Source organism: Antechinus flavipes, chromosome 5, assembly GCF_016432865.1.
Source record: "Antechinus flavipes isolate AdamAnt ecotype Samford, QLD, Australia chromosome 5, AdamAnt_v2, whole genome shotgun sequence".
In the NCBI taxonomy this organism is placed as follows: Eukaryota; Metazoa; Chordata; class Mammalia; order Dasyuromorphia; family Dasyuridae; genus Antechinus; species Antechinus flavipes.
Window position 1 is genome coordinate 205,599,427 of NC_067402.1, and position 16,747 is coordinate 205,616,173.

A 16,747-nucleotide genomic window follows, 5' to 3' on the forward strand; every position below is an offset into this window, starting at 1 on the left:
GATAAGGAAACTGAGGCAAAATTAAGTAACTTGCCCACAGTCAGAAAGCTAAGTGTCTGAAGCTAAATTTGACCTCAGGAGTATGAGTCTCTCTGACTCCAGGTCTGGAACTTTATCTACTGTGCCACCTAGGTGCCCTGATTTTCACTGAGGGAAATCTGAAGAAAAAAATTTCAGCTTAAATATAAGTTTATTAAACAGAATTAAATAAATACTGTTCTATAATAACTTGAAAAAAAGACTTTGCCATAATTTTTATTTAAAAGTACAAAAAAATGTTAAATTTTACAACATCTTTTCCTAAAAATAACAATAACAATGACAACAAAAAACAAACCACAAATGTGCATATTTAATGAAATCTGCATTAGGGTGCTATTAGGAAATTAATGGAATGATACAAAATAGAAAACTAAGATTGACTCTCATATCCCAGTGGATCAAATCCCTGATCTAAAAGCATTAATGATGATTCTCTCAGTTTTTGCAACAACTTTCTTAGTTCTTCCTTAGAAAATACCTGAGAAAAAACAAATATAAATTAGAAAATTGGCCTTAAAAAAAAAAAAAAAAAAAAAAAAAACAAACCTGATTGCAAGCCACAAACTCAAACTTAACTAATGTAATGAATTTTAATGGCATATATTTTCCTGGTGCTATATTTTAAAAGGGGGAAAACTATTTTTGAAGTTTTTATTTTATACAATTCACTTTCTATAAATGTGTAACCAGAGTACTGCTTTACCAGATATTCTAAATTTGAAAAAAGCACGGTCAGTCTAAAGCTGGAACAATACTTTTGTTAAAATTATTAAGTTCATTACAAAACAGAAAAATTTTTTTTAAAGGTATTTGTTTTTAACAATCACAAAGTGATAGGACATTTAATAAGAACTCCTAACCAACAAAAATGGAAAAATATTCAATGACCTCGTTCAGAGGTTTTCCTTTTTGAGTGTTTTCTCTCCAACTCACCGTATAAAGCTTATGACGCTCTGAAGAAATCATATCAGCAAGCTGTAGGCACTCCTGATACTGGCCTGTGCTGTGCAAAATTGTGTGAAGCAGGAAGCATAACATTGGCAAGCAAAGCCTCCTCAGCAAGACCATCTGATGGGCTCTTTCACGGTCATCTTCAACATCCTTTACACACAAAATGAAATAAGAGATCAACTAAAGACTGGGCACTAGTTGAGGGGGACTTAATGTGCTCCATTACTGAAACTAAGATGAGCAGGGCAGTGCCCACTTGGGGGCCCTGTACTTGCCACCCTGTGTGACCTCAGGCAAAGCACTTAATCTTTGAACTTTGTCTAGTCCTTTTCCTCATCTGTATAATGAGTTGTGTCTGACTTCCAAAATTTCTTCAAGGTCAATAATATGTGAGCAAAACCCAATGATTCCTAAAAGTTGAACCATCTCTTGTACTTGAAAAGGCTTCTGAAAATTAAACTTGACCTCTTTGATGCTTCCTCTCTGATGCACTATTTAAGCAAGTATGCAGCTTTCTAAATTCTACCCCATCTTTCTACTCCCTTTACTATCACTCTGGTCTAGAGCATTCTAAACTGATTTTCCTGGCTTTACTCTACACTGTATTCCCAAAGTACAGCTTAGATCATGTACACTCTTTGTTCAGAAAACAAATAATTCGCGATTTCACAGCTCAACTCCTAGAGAAATAGTCTGTATTCTGATTTAAGCATCAAGGTCTTTCACAACATGATTCGATTCTATTCTTTTATTTTCAATCCTTCCTTCCTTCCTTCCCTTTCTTCTTTCTTTCTTTTTCCACTCCGACCTCTATGTTAAGGTGAAGCTCAAATATTATTTCTCAATAAGGAAATCTACCTTTGGTCTCTCCATAGCATGTGTGATGGGGAGGAATCTTGTGGCTGCTGTGTGACATGGCTGACTCTATAAGCTGGCTTTGTTTAAATTTGTTTAATACTAGAATAGGTTCAATGCTCAGGCCAGTGAAGAGGGAAGTAAGAGGGCAATATCACCAGAGTATAAAAAATAAAAACAAACCCTCAGAAAAAAAAAGGTCTTTCTCTTTCATGCTTTCCCCGATTCCTCAAATGAGAAGTAAGCTCCTTTCTACTGAACTATCGTAAGACCTTGTTTTCACTATAATTTCCATGACAGGAGGGATTATATCATCACTTTTATATCCCTCACAGAAGTAACCCCTGAGCATAAATTAGAAAGCATTACTTACTTCTTAAACAGGCTCAAGTCCATTATATAGACTCAGAAAATCTTTTAGGCTTACTGCCTCTATTTCTTTGCTTGCCTCTTCTCTACCTTTTTCAATCTAGAATCCTATTCCTATCACTCTACTGATACTTATCTGCTCATAATTGCCAATGAGTTCTGAACTGCTTGATTCAAAGAGCATCTTTTGGTCTTTCTCCTCCTTGACTTTTTGGGTAACTTTTAACATTGCTTACCACTCCTTCCTCCTGGACATTTTTTTCTCTCTCCACTTTGGTGAGTTTTTTCCTGGTTCTCCTACCTGTCTGACTGCTCTTTCTATGCTAGATTTTCAACCTATAAGCATTAGTGTCCTTCAATGTTTTCTTATGGGCCTCTTTTCTCTCTAGACACTCTGTCAATGGTCTCAACCAATTACAGATTTCATTATCATTTCACAGCAGATGACTCATAAACTGTTCTCTCTAGTCAGCATCTCCAATTGCCTACAAGCCTCAGGCTATTCCACTTAGATATCCTTCTGGAATCCGATAACATGTCCAATATGGAACTTAGTTTACACACACACACACACACACACACATACACACATACACTCCAAATCTGACATTTCCTTTCAACTTCTTTATTGCTGTTGATAGCATTAATATCCATCAAAGTATCCAGGCTCAAAACTTTGGAATCCATTTGCACTATTATCTCTCTCTTGAATTCAACAATTGGCAAGTCCTGTTTATTTTACCTCTACAACATTTTTTGTATGCACCTCCTCTTCCCTCATAAAGTTATTAGTCTGGTCTAAGTGATGCGGGTTGTGGTTCCTTTAAGAATTATTCCTTCCTTTCCGATTCCCAACCCCTTCTAGCTGATGCATTATCAATCCGGGAAGCTAGGACCTTTTGATTCACAAATCCTGGTCAAAACCATTCCTTTGAATTCCAATAGAAGATATGGGCCTGTCCCAGTGCCCATTGGGATCTGAGCCAACTTAGGCACTCCCAGCCCCCATTCTAATGATCTGCTCAGGTTTTCCAACCCCCACCAAGCAAGATCAAGCCCCCACTGAAATCCAGGGAGGAGCCACCTTGGGACTCCACCTACAGGCCCTTTAGCTGAATATCTCTCATTATAAGAGTTAAGCTGGAATCCTTTGCAGAGGTTCCAAACATGCCAGTCTTATGCCTGGCATGCCAGGGATCTGTTCACTGGAATCCTGTTCCTGGTGCCTTTCTTATCTCCATCTTTACCTATTTCCTTAACTATACTTTAACCTTACTTCCAAACCCTATAATAAACTTCTTTTATCAATCTAGCTTTTTGGGCCTGTAAATTCTTTTACAGGGAACTCGCACTGTTACTAGACATTTAACTCTGTATCCTTGCGCCAAATCCAAAGGGGTAGCAGGGGAGCCCTATTTGACTCCCTATACTCCGAACCTGCCACTAGACTTCAATTAAACCCTAATTTCATTTAGGTACTCCATATCTAGACCTCACCATAAGAATTTAGAAAACCATGATAACTTAATTGGTTTTCCTTAGTCCAGTCCATCCTTTACAGAACTTTAAAAAGAATTTTTTAAAAAATGTACATATCACTTTATTGTTCAAAAATCTTTAGAAGATCTTTATAGCTTAAAAAGTATAAATTCCTTGTACTTGGAATTTAATGTTCCAGATAATAATGACTTTTACCTACTTTTTTAGTCTTATTTCCTATTACTTTCCCCACACTCTATACTCCAGAGACTATGAGTTCTTTCTTGATCTCAACCTGTTATCTCTTGCCTCCCTATATTTGTGCTGGGTATATCCCAGGCCTGGAATATACTCCTCCTCTCTTCCCAGTTCATCAAACTTTTTTAGGCCTCAACTCAGGTGCCACTTCTTCCCAGAGCCTTTTCAGTTGACAAGAAGATTCTCAAATCTTCCTGTAGTTCTCTGTTAAAATCTCTCCTTTTAAAGGGATGTGCACGAATGTTTGTGGCAGCCCTCTTTGTAGTGGCCAGAAACTGGAAACTGAGTGATGGAAGCCATCAATTGGAGAATGGTTGAATAAATTGTGGTATATGAATGTTATGTTGACCTTAAACTGAATATACTAGCTAGTTAACTGACAAGATTTAAAAAAAAAAAAAGGAGTCTTAAGATATTTCGCTAAGAAATGACCAACAGGACGATTTCAGAAAGTTTGGAGAGACTTACACGAACTGATGCTGAGTGAAACGAGCAGGGCCAGATCATTATCTACTTCAACAACAATACTATATGATGATCAATTCCGATGGACCTGGCCATTCTCAGCAATGAGATAAACCAAATCAGTTCCAATGGAGCAGTAATGAACTGAACCAGCTACGCTCAGTGAAAGAACTCTGGGAGATGACTAAGAACCATTACATTGAATTCCCAATCCCTATATTTTCGCCTGCTTGCATTTTGGATTTCCTTCACAGGCTAATTGTACAGTATTTCAGAGTCTGATTCTTTTTGTACAGCAAAATAACCGTTTGGACATGTAAAAAGATAAAATAAAATAAAATAAAATCCCTCCTTTACCCCACAAGCTACCTTTTCTTATTCTTATTTATGTGCATATTTTATTATCCCAATAAAAGGTAAGCTCCACAAAGCAGAGATTGTCTCATCTCTATACTTATAGATTATATAATAGATGCTTGATAAATGTAAGCCCAGAAAAGGCTTTCTCTGTACAAATTACATTAACGCTTGATGCTGCTTGTTCTTCTGGATAGAAGTCATTTTGTTTAGTTCCCCAAATAAGCATATACAATACACCTTAAAGTTCAGTTTATAGTCCCCAGATCCTTGGAAATGGACGGAACTCAAGACTATGTGATTGAACTCCCTGAAGCATGAAGTCTTCTATGATACTAGCACCAAGAAATCACCTGGCCTCTACTTGAGCATCTCCACTGGTTCTCACTACCTCAGGAAAAGTTACCTGCCCTATCTTGGGACAGCTTTAATTAGCAAACTCCTCTTTACATTAAGTCAAAAAACTTATCTATTAACTTATACTCACTGGTAATTTTTCATAGGATTAAAAAATTTTAGCATTGGAAGGGATGTTAAGAGATCACTTTACGGAATAAAGAAATGAGAGTCAGAGAGGAGAAATATTGCATACAAGGATGCTTCCTGGCTGAGAACACAGCTCAGACTCTAAATAATGTTATGATGGACCCAAAAGAAACTCAGACATGGAAGGCTCTGTACGGTAGGCATCTAATCCAACTTCCACCTAGGGCAGAGTACTTGCCTTTCAATTCACTAATGGAATCACCTGGCCTCTATTTGGACAATTCTAGGGGTAGAGTTCAAACTATGTATATTAAGGCAGCCTACAGCCTATTCCACCATGACTTTCTATAAGTCCCCCACCCCACCCCCCCCCGCCTTTTTTTTTTTAAATCCCGTCAGTTAACTAACTAGTATATTCAGTTTAAGGTCAAACAACGGGATTTACTCATTTGAGAATAGGCTGTGAAAGATAGACTAATAGTTTTATTTATGGACAACAAACACAACTTACCTCTCTGACATCTACCATCCACCCTCCATCAACAAATAGTAAGACATTGTACATTTTCTCTTTTACTTCAGAGGTTAGGGCATCCAAATGACCTTTCCATATACCATAGTCCATCTGCAGAAGAAATATGACTTAAAGTCAATGCATAATCTGGAATACAGAGCAAGATGTGGTTTGGGAGACAATAATCCTAAAAAGCATATAACTCAGCCATCTGATAATAGTCAATGACAACAAATTGAAGATTATATAAATATTTAGAATTCTTTTATTCATGAATACTGACTACCAACTAAAGAGGCTTTTCTCCCCATTCTATTTAATTATTGGAAAAAATATTAACAGATGGCAAAACAATTAACAAAAAGATTAGAGTTATTTCTTTTAGTTATTAACAGTTAATTTTTTGTTAACTACTAACTAAACCTACAAACGAAACGAAAATAATAACTAAACAATTACTGACTTCTATTAATAAACTGACAAGGTATTTCTGTTCCAATGGGTAATATACTTGTTGAACATATAGTATCTCAAAAAAAAGTATGTAATTAAATTTAATCAAAAATTATACTTCATTAAAAAAATACATTCCTACATCCACATTTAACTTACTTCATATTTCTTTTCTTTGTGCTCATGAGCTACTTTCTCTGTGAAGGAAGCTTGTGATATCAAAGTAGGTTTTTGTGGAGCTGAATTCATATGCTTGAACCACTCATTAAAAGTTTCATGAGCTTCCTAAAAGTCAAGAAAAGGCTTTCAGAAACTTATTATCATTGGTTTTGAGCGTTAGCAATTTTAATACATTCTTGAAGGGTCCAAGTTAAAAGTTTAAAAATTGTTCAGTATTGGTATTATTAAGGGACTGCTCTGACAAATTGATTAGGTTAATGAACATCATCAAAAATATTTAGAGTGTTTTCTAGGTGCTATTATTTTTGGGGTCACACCAACCACTGAAAACCTGAAATCTACTGCTGCTCAATTTATCTGACCAAAAACACAAACATCAAGCAAAGGTTAATATAAAATCATGCAGCACTCTCAACTTCTTTTTTAATTCAAGACTAGGACTTAGTTTTTATTACAGAGAAAAGAACTTTAAGGAAAGACTAGAATGATTACACCTTCCTTGGCTAATATTAACTCTCTGTGTCTTTTACACATTCATTAAAGTCTATGCTGTACTTTTGTAGGTGTCATATCTCCCAACTAGATTATAAATTCATGAAAATGAGGACTGTGTTTCATTTAACCTATCAGTCTCCCAGAACCTGGAGCACAGTGCTCTGCATATAATAATCACTATGTAAATATTTTCTGAGCTGCACTGGACACCAAATTCTGGTTTTCACAATATCATGTAAAATGGCATCATGGTCAAGATAGGCTGGATCTATAGCCAAAGGTTGTATCCTCAAGTCTAGTTTCAAAAATATTGGGTTGGTCACCATTACTCCTGGAAAATTTCTAAGAGTGAGCCAATAGTGTCATGTCTAGGAAGGGCAAGACATTTGTGAGATTTTTTTCTCTTCAAATTCTCACCAAATAAGCTCTAATGCATAAGTGTTCTCTGATAGCATTGTCATCTTCGGCTGGAAGTGGACTTTCCATCCCTTGTTCTTCCCACTGATTATAAATTTCTGCTATCGAATCCAGGGGAATTTTCACAAACACTTCTTTTGCAGCTTCATGTTTTTTAGATGCTACATATAGAACAAAGGTGCAGAGCATTTTAATATTTATCCAGTCTTTTCAGCAAAAAAGTTTACTAATAAGCTATGGTTTAATTATCAGTTCATTAGTAGGCAATATTATTCTGATGAGGAAAAGGACACCCATATATTAAAGTCCCTGGTGAACTCTTAATAGATAGTGCAGCTCAGAAGGATTTTCCTTCTTTTCACTTCCCAATAGTGCTCTTGCCCCCACTTTGAAGTTGGGAAAGAATCCCAAAAGTTTAAAATCACAGAACAGTGTTCTCAAAAGAACTTGCAGGCTTGAACCCATTTCCTAGTCACCGGCAAAGTTTATTGTAATTGTAACCTCATTAAAAGTAGACTAACTTCCAAAAGAATTTAGCAAAGAGATAGTTTATCTAGTTCTTCATGTTATAGATATTCTAATTTTATGGCCCAGAGTCAGGACTAAGGAGTAGTCTCAGCAATTTGGTTCTCACTGACCAACAGATTATCCCTATAGTCTCAGAAGTGGTCGGTGGAGCTATTCTGAGGCCAGAAACTTGTCTGACAGTCAGACAAAACTGAGAAGTGATCCATTCAAAATCAGATAGATTGTTATTCTTAGACTGGGTGTGGGAATTCCCTGAGGCAGACTCCAAAGCCAGAAAATTTAGAATCACTGACTTATTGTTGGAACAGAAGCCCCATAAGGTCAGAGAACCTCAAAATCATTGCTGTCTCCCCCAGACACTACCACAGTGCACCCTTGTAATAAATAAGCAATGAAGTGAAAAACAAAACAAAACACAATTGTCATGTCTGAAAACAAAATGTCTTGTTCAACTATAGGACATTACCTTCTGTGAAGAGGAAAGACTACTAAGACTACTGACTTACTGAAATCACTGCTAAGGAATTTTCTTTTTTCTCGGGTATAAAAAAAAAACAAAACTACAAAAAAGAATATACTGTACCTAAAAATTTTCTCATGATAGCATTGCCTTGCTTTAGGGCCTCAGCTCTTTGTGCAGGATCAAATACCAACCAGTCAATCACATCAATCTTTAGGCGGTCCTCCTTAAAAAGAAAAAGGCAGTGATTCAGTCTAAAATTCATGTTCTTTTCAAAAAGGTAATCCTTCCCATGATTTGGGTCATGCACTCAAAAGTATATTTTAAAAGTTAAAAAATTAACTTTCTGGTCTCTCTATGTGGCCCCTTTTTTCTAAGTTGGTTTGGTAGTACTACCAAGACTCTGATGGTTATTTTCTAAACATGAGAATGATGCTTAATTGTAAAAAATAAGAATTAATTATTTAGTGATTGTAATGACTTGAGGAAGAGTAATCACCAATATTTAAGAATCAATCATCAGGATAAGGCTGTCTATCTTTAAGACAAGCTTTGACATCTCTGATATTTCTATGGCCATGGGCAGTAGAAGACCAAAACTGTATTTGTTCCACCAATAGTTATTTATAAATTACTTCTCTCATTTAGATGACCTAATGGCACTACCATTCAACAGAACTTATCACCTTCCTCCCAAACCTCCCCAACTTCCCTACTGACAGCATTAGCATTCTTTCAGGTGTCCATGTTCAAAATTTTGGAATCACCTTTGACTGTTCACTATCTCTTGTATCAAATCAGGTGCCAATTCCTGTTGAATATATCTCTACAATTCCGCACACAGACTCCTTTCTTTCTACTCGAACAGCAAACTACTCTAGTCCAGGTTCTCATTACTTTGTGGAACTTTGATGGTTTCTCGATTTCCCTTTCTCTAATCTTTCCTTCCCACAGCCTTCAAAGCAAATTTCCTAATAGATATGGTCAAACTCCTGGGCTCAAATATCAAACAAGCTGACCTTCAAAAGAAACCAGGGAGTTTTAAGAAGTGGAAGATGTTCATTGTGGACATAAGGGGACAGTTGATACAAAAGTAGACACGGGAAGAATGTCAAGAGTCAGGAAGAGCAAGGCCACTCTGGCTACACTAATAAGTAGAGGAAGGGGAGTAATATAAGAATGTGAAATGCTAACTCAACAAGTTTGGATTTGGGAACTACTTTGATTGGCTTTCAACTGCCTATAGGATGAAATAGAAATTCTTTAACTCAGCATTTAAGATCCTTGTTAATCTGAATCCAACTACCTTTCTAGCCTTATTTATATTATTTCTCATATGCTATCTATTCCAGCCAAATGGCTTATCACATATTAGATTAAGTCAGTTAGATAAAGAATTCTAGCTAATTCACTGAAACTAGATCTATAAAGTAATGTCACAGAGTACTTAAGTGCTAGAAAGATTCTGACCTATGGATCACTTAACTTATTGCAAGGTTTCTATAAATAATTCACACGTGCACCAAGTCCTCTCTGTTCTTTATATATCTGCACAACAAAATGTATAGTGTAATGTTTTTTTTAATGCTGTTGATATAAATATTAAAAATCATTTTGAAGAGCTATAGAATTCATAATAACCTTTGGTTTTGCTATATATTTCCTCAACTCATGGATATTAGAATTAGAACTATAATCATTTTGGAGGAAAGGTCTGAAAAATCTGTGAAAGTTTTCAATGTGTAAAAAGAGATTCACATATTTGGGAAGATTGGGAAAAACTGTGTTTTTTATACATATAGTTACCTCTGTGGTGACAGTATCTAGAGAAGGTGCCATATCATGATGACTAAAGTCACCAGTATCTTTCTTTCGAATGTTCTCAACAACAGTTTTTGTAATTGTTGCAACATCCAGACCTAGAGAATAAAAAAAAATGCTTATGACCAACTCAGAAGCAGATGAAGATTTTATTTTATTTTAAGCCATCTTATAAAATTATGTAGAGTAAGATGAACAAAAATCCCCAATGACAGTTATTACCAGCAAGCTCCAGGAGCATCTGTCACAACATTACTTTAGCAACTTGTTAGTTTAGAGGTGATAAAAGTAAATGATACTCTAAAAACAATTAAATACCTTCATCCTAATCTTAAAACATGTATCTACAGAACAGATAAGGATTTTTCTCAAAAAGAACATTTTATAAGTTTTGTCACTACTGAGATAGATGTTACAACCAAAAAGGGCACTAAACAATCTCTTGGCCACTTGTGAGAAAAATGGGCAACCTTTCTTACCTGCTTCTTTAGCCAGCTCCAAACAGTGATGACGCTGTTCAAATTCTGTTACACCTTCTAAAAAGGCTGCATATTGAGCAACAGCTAGATCTTGAGGCAAATGGCAAGTATAAAATGCTATGAGGCTAATATGTTTTTCACATATTAACAGCTGCAAAACAGAAAAATGTTCAATATATACCATAGAAATAAACAGAGCAAACCAAATTGACATTAAAGTGCTAAAGAGTCACAGCCTTTTGACTTTAAAAAGCATTTAATGATAATTAAATTACTTTCCCTGGTCCACAAATATTACTTTGGTCACTTTTCTATCTAAAATAAGCTAAATATTATTTTGATTTTATTTTCATTTAATTAAGTTTCATATGAGAGCCATTTACCTGAATGTAGGCTTTTAAAACTTCCACAGACACATCTTCCTTCATGGGGAAAAAAGAAGTATACATATTTAGTGAAAAACACACAGAACAGCTCATGTACCTCAGCAATATAACAGAAATTCTACTAGCAAACAAGGATCTTGAAATTTTTACATGGATGCTAACACATAAATTAAAACAAATATGAAATACAATTTAAGTACCATACATTAACTATTTAAGTCACTGGGCTTTACTAATCAAATCACTACTGTGAACTCAAATTTAGAATTGAAGCCAGAAATTGGAAGCTTACTCTCTTCTCTGGCCAGAGGTCATTTGGCTCTATATGTGTCATAAGAATGACCCAGCAAAAACGTGCAGATGTGTTTTGTAAACCTGTTATTATTGACAGATAAGTCTCAAAGCATGTCCTGATGACTGTAAATGTTTTTCTTCTCTCCCCTTACCTCTAAGCACAGCTAACGCCAGATACCATAGCCTTCTGACTTTACTGAAATGATTCAGACTGTCTGTTAGGTGTGATCTGCCTCACGTCCCTTCTCCATTTCTCTATACTTCTCCAAATCACTCTTCCCATTTGAGTCATAGGAAGCTTGATTTTCAGACTCAGGTTTAATCTCTCATCTTCTCCCTTTATCCCCATTCCTTCTCATTTCCTACAGGACTCCAATGATTATGTATCATCCCAAAGGCTCTTTGCTACTTAACTACAAAGAACCTCAGGCCTCCCCAATTCTAAAACCGTTTTCATCACTTAAACTCCATTTGGCAATTGTCATATAAAATGCCATCGCCAACTTCATGCCTGAACTTCGTTACCTGCTCTTTTCTCTTCTCCCATTTCGGCCCTTGCTACTTAAAGGTCAAAGATATTTCAGCAGCCAAATCAAAGCTCATCCTTCTTGAACCATGCTCAGTACTTGACACCACTAACTACCCCATATTACTTGATACTCTATTATACTTCAAGACATGACACTTCCTGGTTCTCATTCTAAATATCTAAGTCACTTTCTCAGTTTATACACTTTCACTGGCTCTTCAATTTCTTTCTGACCCTATTCTTGGCTTTCTTATCTCTACCTACCTTTGGTTCCATAGTTTCAACTACCACCATATAATATCTACATTCAGTCCAGAACACTTTTCTGAGTTCCAGATTCAGGGCTTCAACTACATAGGACACATCTCCGCCTGCCTATTCCACTGGTATCTCACATTCAAAATGTTTAAAACTCACCAGATAGGGTAGAAAGAGCATAGACCCTGAGCACTCAAATCACGGGACTTAAATCTGATACCTAGTTCTGCAAAGCATTGGGACGTTCTAAACCTCAGCTTTCTCATCAGTAAGATAAAAGAAGATTAGACTAGATGAGGTTTAAGGTTCCATCCAACTATAGATTTATGATGCTATGATTTCATCCCCCTATAAGTTCTACTTTTTAGTTAAGGATTTCAGTCTGTGGCCCCATTCTTGCTTGATTTTACATTTGACTTTCCTCTGAATCTCATCTGGCCAAGTCTACCTCTGCAGGTTCTCCAGCAGTCATCCCTTCTTCTCTGTTCCCACCTTTGTCCAGGCTCCCTTACCATAAACCCAGAACACTGCAGTTGTCTTTGGCTAGGTCTCTCCACCCTAATCACAAGCCATCATGGCTGCCAGAGAATTTCTTCTTCTGAAGAAATGGTCATATCACTCCTTTGTTCAAAAAGTCCTTTGCTAGCTGGCATGCATAGGCCTCAAAATTAGTGCGATCCTTTCTATTCAGCTTCTTCTGTTACTTTTTCCATTATCAAAAAAGACTTGTCTATTCTCTGACTGTGCCTTCTATTCTCTTAGTTCTGTGCTTTTGCTTAGGCTGATTGTAATGCATGAAATGTCATTACTCCTTATAATGTGACTAACAAATTCTTACCCGTCTTAAATGCCATCTCAGCTGAGGCTTCTTTCTTGGAACTTTATGTAAAGTACTCTGAAATGTCTTATCATTACCCATCAAGACTATTATTATTAGCATTCCCCCTTGATACACACAGAACTTGTTTTTTTCACCTCTGTGAAGCAGATTATTGTGCAACACTATATTTTCTTTTATCTATGTCATTGTCTAATCTCCTACCATAAAAGCTCCATGAAGTCAGACTGTTTCTTACCTAACTTTGTACCCTCTCTAGTGCCCAACATACTGCTCTATACTTAGTAGACACAATACATATTTGAATGAATATGAAAGACAGACTAGCCATTTTTGTTTACTTTGGTCTGTATTCCTAGTGTGCGAAAAAACAAAATGAGATGGGTCATGAAGCGGAGAAGGTGTCCTGGTAGAATGCTCCTTCCTTTGGAAAGCCATTTATTAAATTCATCCATCAAACCTAAAACAAATTAACCAAATATTCAGCATTAGTGGTAAAATGAAGAGAAAGGACATAGTTAACATCAAGAAATATTGATACTGTTCCTCCCATTGCTCCAATAATTTATCTGTATAATTAACACCTTGTTAATCTTTTGAAATACTGCTAAATGTGTCTTAACTCTTTAAATTCGAATTCCACATAGCTATGTTTTTTTCTATATCTTTTGGGACACAAAACTTGATGAACATGATGAACGTACAACTGGAAGAAACAAACACTGGAAACCAACTAGGTTGATTTTACAAAGTTTAATTGATTTGTTGTGTCAGTCATACAGTTTTCCACTCATTCTTAAAGAATATTATAAAAAATACAATAAGAAAATCACTTAAACAAAATAAGAATAAGAAAAGCTTACCATCAATGTCACCCAAGATAAGAAATTTCTGAATTATATGATAGTGCTCTTGATTCTCTTCTAAAACTCTCTGAAAAATAGTTCATATTTTTATAAATCATTTACTCATCTACAATGTCTATTCAGCAATATAATATTCATTGACTTATGAAGGAATTTAGGTCAAAAGAAAGTTGAACGAGAAGGGTTATCAGATAACTTCAAAATAAAAATCAGAAGACTGTTAAAATATAGAATAAACAAAATTCATAACTTCAGCTAAAAAAGGAATCCCACACAACTAACCCATCACAAATCTTAAAAGTATATTACTAGAACTGACATTTGGATTAAACTACATAGCTTTCTCTGTGGCAACTAGGTAGAGTGCAATGGCTTAATCCTTTAAGATTCTTTACATTGTTGAGATGTCATCCAAAGAATTTTTGTTTATGTAGATTACATCTATTAATATTCACCATACTACACATTTAAATGGCCTAATAATTGAAAGCAATTTTGATTTTGTTCTAGAAGCCTCAGGGACAACCCAGAACATACTCTGAGAACTACCAGTATAGTGCAATAGACAGTGCCAACTTCAGAATTAGAAGGATCAGAATTCAAATCATGCCTTAGATCCTCAATGTATACCCCTAGGCAAATCACCTAACTTTTTAGCTTGAGTTTCCTCATCTGTTAAAAAAAAAAGAAAATTGAGCAAAACTATTTATATTAAGTACTATGAAATATAGTATCAATACTAGTGTTTATTATTATTTTAGGATCCATGTAAGCAAAGAATCTTTTTGAAGACTTCCTCTTATTTATTCTGAGATTTCAATGACAACAACTGGCTTTTACATCCAAAACATCAGTATTCAGTAAAGGAGCAGGATAAAGATTAATCATATCTCCACTACATCTAAGTTGGAGACTAGAGCTAAGAGGGCATGAAGCAAGAAGAGAAAGAGACTGGGGAGCTGCTCAATGACCTTGTTTTTAAAAGCAGTGACACGAAAATGAGGATGGGACAAAGACTGAGCTTCTAATTTCTGCCCTTCACCAAAACATCTATTAACATTAGTTTTTATCTATTTTTATCCCAAGGTATAGCTTAAATATTGAGTTTAAATAGTTACCTTTTTATCTGTAGCTTGGAGCTCTTCAAAAACTTTTTCTAAAGTCCAACTTTAAAAGAAAGAAAGAAAGGAACAGGGAGAAAATGTCAATAATATTAAGGAAGACCATAAGACATACGTCAGAGAAATTTACTGTGGTCACTGAAAGACTCACTTTGCTTCCACATATTCTCGAGGTAGTTCTTCAGTTTCATCTAATGTTACAACGGAGGTCCGAACTTCCTGTTCCACCAAACTGTCCACCATCACCCTAAAGTAGGCCCATACTGTATCTTCCCAGGTTTCGCAGACTGGGAGAAGCTTTTTTCCCCACAACCCCCCCAAGAAAACATAATTACAAATACACCAAAAAATCATTTAGAACATAATTTGCCTAAAACTAAAAGTCATCAATAAATCAATTTTGTAGAAAATAGTTTTTCAAATTATAAACATCTTCTAAAAAGTTGGCAATGCTAAGAAATTTTCTACTTTTTTTATTTCACAAAAGAATGTCCTTTTATTATCATTTCAAACAGCTAAATTTAACACTTCCCATGAAAATCTAGTTTAAACAGATACATGCATTTTTGCTCCTGAATATTAACTGGGATGGTATGTGTGGTTAAAAAATGTTTGTTACTACTAATAATAAGACTTGATATTAATCTTCAGTAATAAATTCAAACAGGTAAATTGCTTATTATATGACAGTGATAAGATAATCAGTAAGAATTTTTGAGTATTCTTCTGTGAATATCCTTTATTTTTCTACTCATTTATAATATAAGTTTATAAGATGAATTATGTATAGATTAAATAATCTTATGTACCCAACTTTGATCAATGGGAAATCATTGCAAGCTAATATAAAAAAGGCTTTACGTACTTGTTTGAGATTCCCACTTAAGGCGGCATAGATTGCTCTCTCATATTTATTAAACAGCTCCTAAAATAAAATTGGGCATAAATAAATTTAAATGATTCAATTCAATTTCATCTAATTTGTTCCCTTAAGACCAACTTGGAATGTTATACTACACTGATTTTTATTTATTTAATAGTTTCCAAATAGCATATCTACCAGAGCAGTTGTTTGGTAGAAAAATTAACATTGGAAATTCAAATGAATACAACATCTAAATTTGAAAATAAGGAAGTGATCTGTGAATAGTGAATGATATTATGATTGTTTATTCAAATTATCACTCAGACATCTGTACACAAGATTGCTAACAGTCAAATATAAAATGTAAGTTTCTGTAGAAATTCATTAAATACAATTTCAATACTGAGCTACATTTTTATGGAAATATGAATTAAGAATGCTGTATTAAAGACTTCCTTACTTTGCAACTAATTTATTCTTTGCCCTGATTTACCCATTATTAGGAAAGGAAGCATTATTCTCCTAGTCACTCTGACTTGAAATCTGTCATATCTGACATCTTACTAAGTCCTGTTAGTTCTTCCTTACTGGTCTCGTATTTGTCCTTTCAGCTTTCTTCTTTTTACTTTTAATATTTTATCTTGCGTCTATTTGTTTTACTGTTCTGAGATTAATCTTCTTAAAATACTCAAGTTTCAATTGTCCTCTCCACTGAAACCCAAATTCACAACATGAACAAAGTAGTTTTATATCGTGACTACTGCACTAAATATATGGAAAATAATAATATGAAATAAGGCTAGAAAAAGGGAGGAATTGTTGAGGGCCTTAAATACCAAATACCAAAGGAGCTTGAACTTGACTCTATGAGCAATAGAAACTGTACTACCTGTACAGTAAAAGTACTATCTGTGTTTAACATTATTACTTATTACGTATAGTAAAAATACTATTTTATCAATAACACAATGGAAATTTGGA

General features: G+C 35.0%; 1 protein-coding gene across 1 annotated transcript in view; it reads right to left on the reverse strand.

Moving 5' to 3' along the window:
- Nucleotides 1-239: 239 nt before the first annotated feature.
- NUP107 (nucleoporin 107) overlaps nt 240-16,747 on the reverse strand; it is a 65,812-nt gene continuing 49,304 nt past the window's right edge. The window contains exons 14-27 of the mRNA XM_051962439.1: nt 15,767-15,826; nt 15,053-15,198; nt 14,899-14,947; nt 13,778-13,847; nt 13,256-13,374; nt 10,993-11,031; nt 10,610-10,760; nt 10,116-10,228; nt 8,433-8,535; nt 7,322-7,482; nt 6,389-6,514; nt 5,774-5,887; nt 976-1,143; nt 240-520 (exon numbers count right to left, since the gene is read on the reverse strand). Of these exons, the coding sequence (XP_051818399.1) occupies nt 413-520; nt 976-1,143; nt 5,774-5,887; nt 6,389-6,514; nt 7,322-7,482; nt 8,433-8,535; nt 10,116-10,228; nt 10,610-10,760; nt 10,993-11,031; nt 13,256-13,374; nt 13,778-13,847; nt 14,899-14,947; nt 15,053-15,198; nt 15,767-15,826 (1,527 nt within the window). The 3' untranslated portion in view covers nt 240-412. The remainder of the gene's footprint in view (nt 521-975; nt 1,144-5,773; nt 5,888-6,388; nt 6,515-7,321; nt 7,483-8,432; nt 8,536-10,115; nt 10,229-10,609; nt 10,761-10,992; nt 11,032-13,255; nt 13,375-13,777; nt 13,848-14,898; nt 14,948-15,052; nt 15,199-15,766; nt 15,827-16,747) is intronic.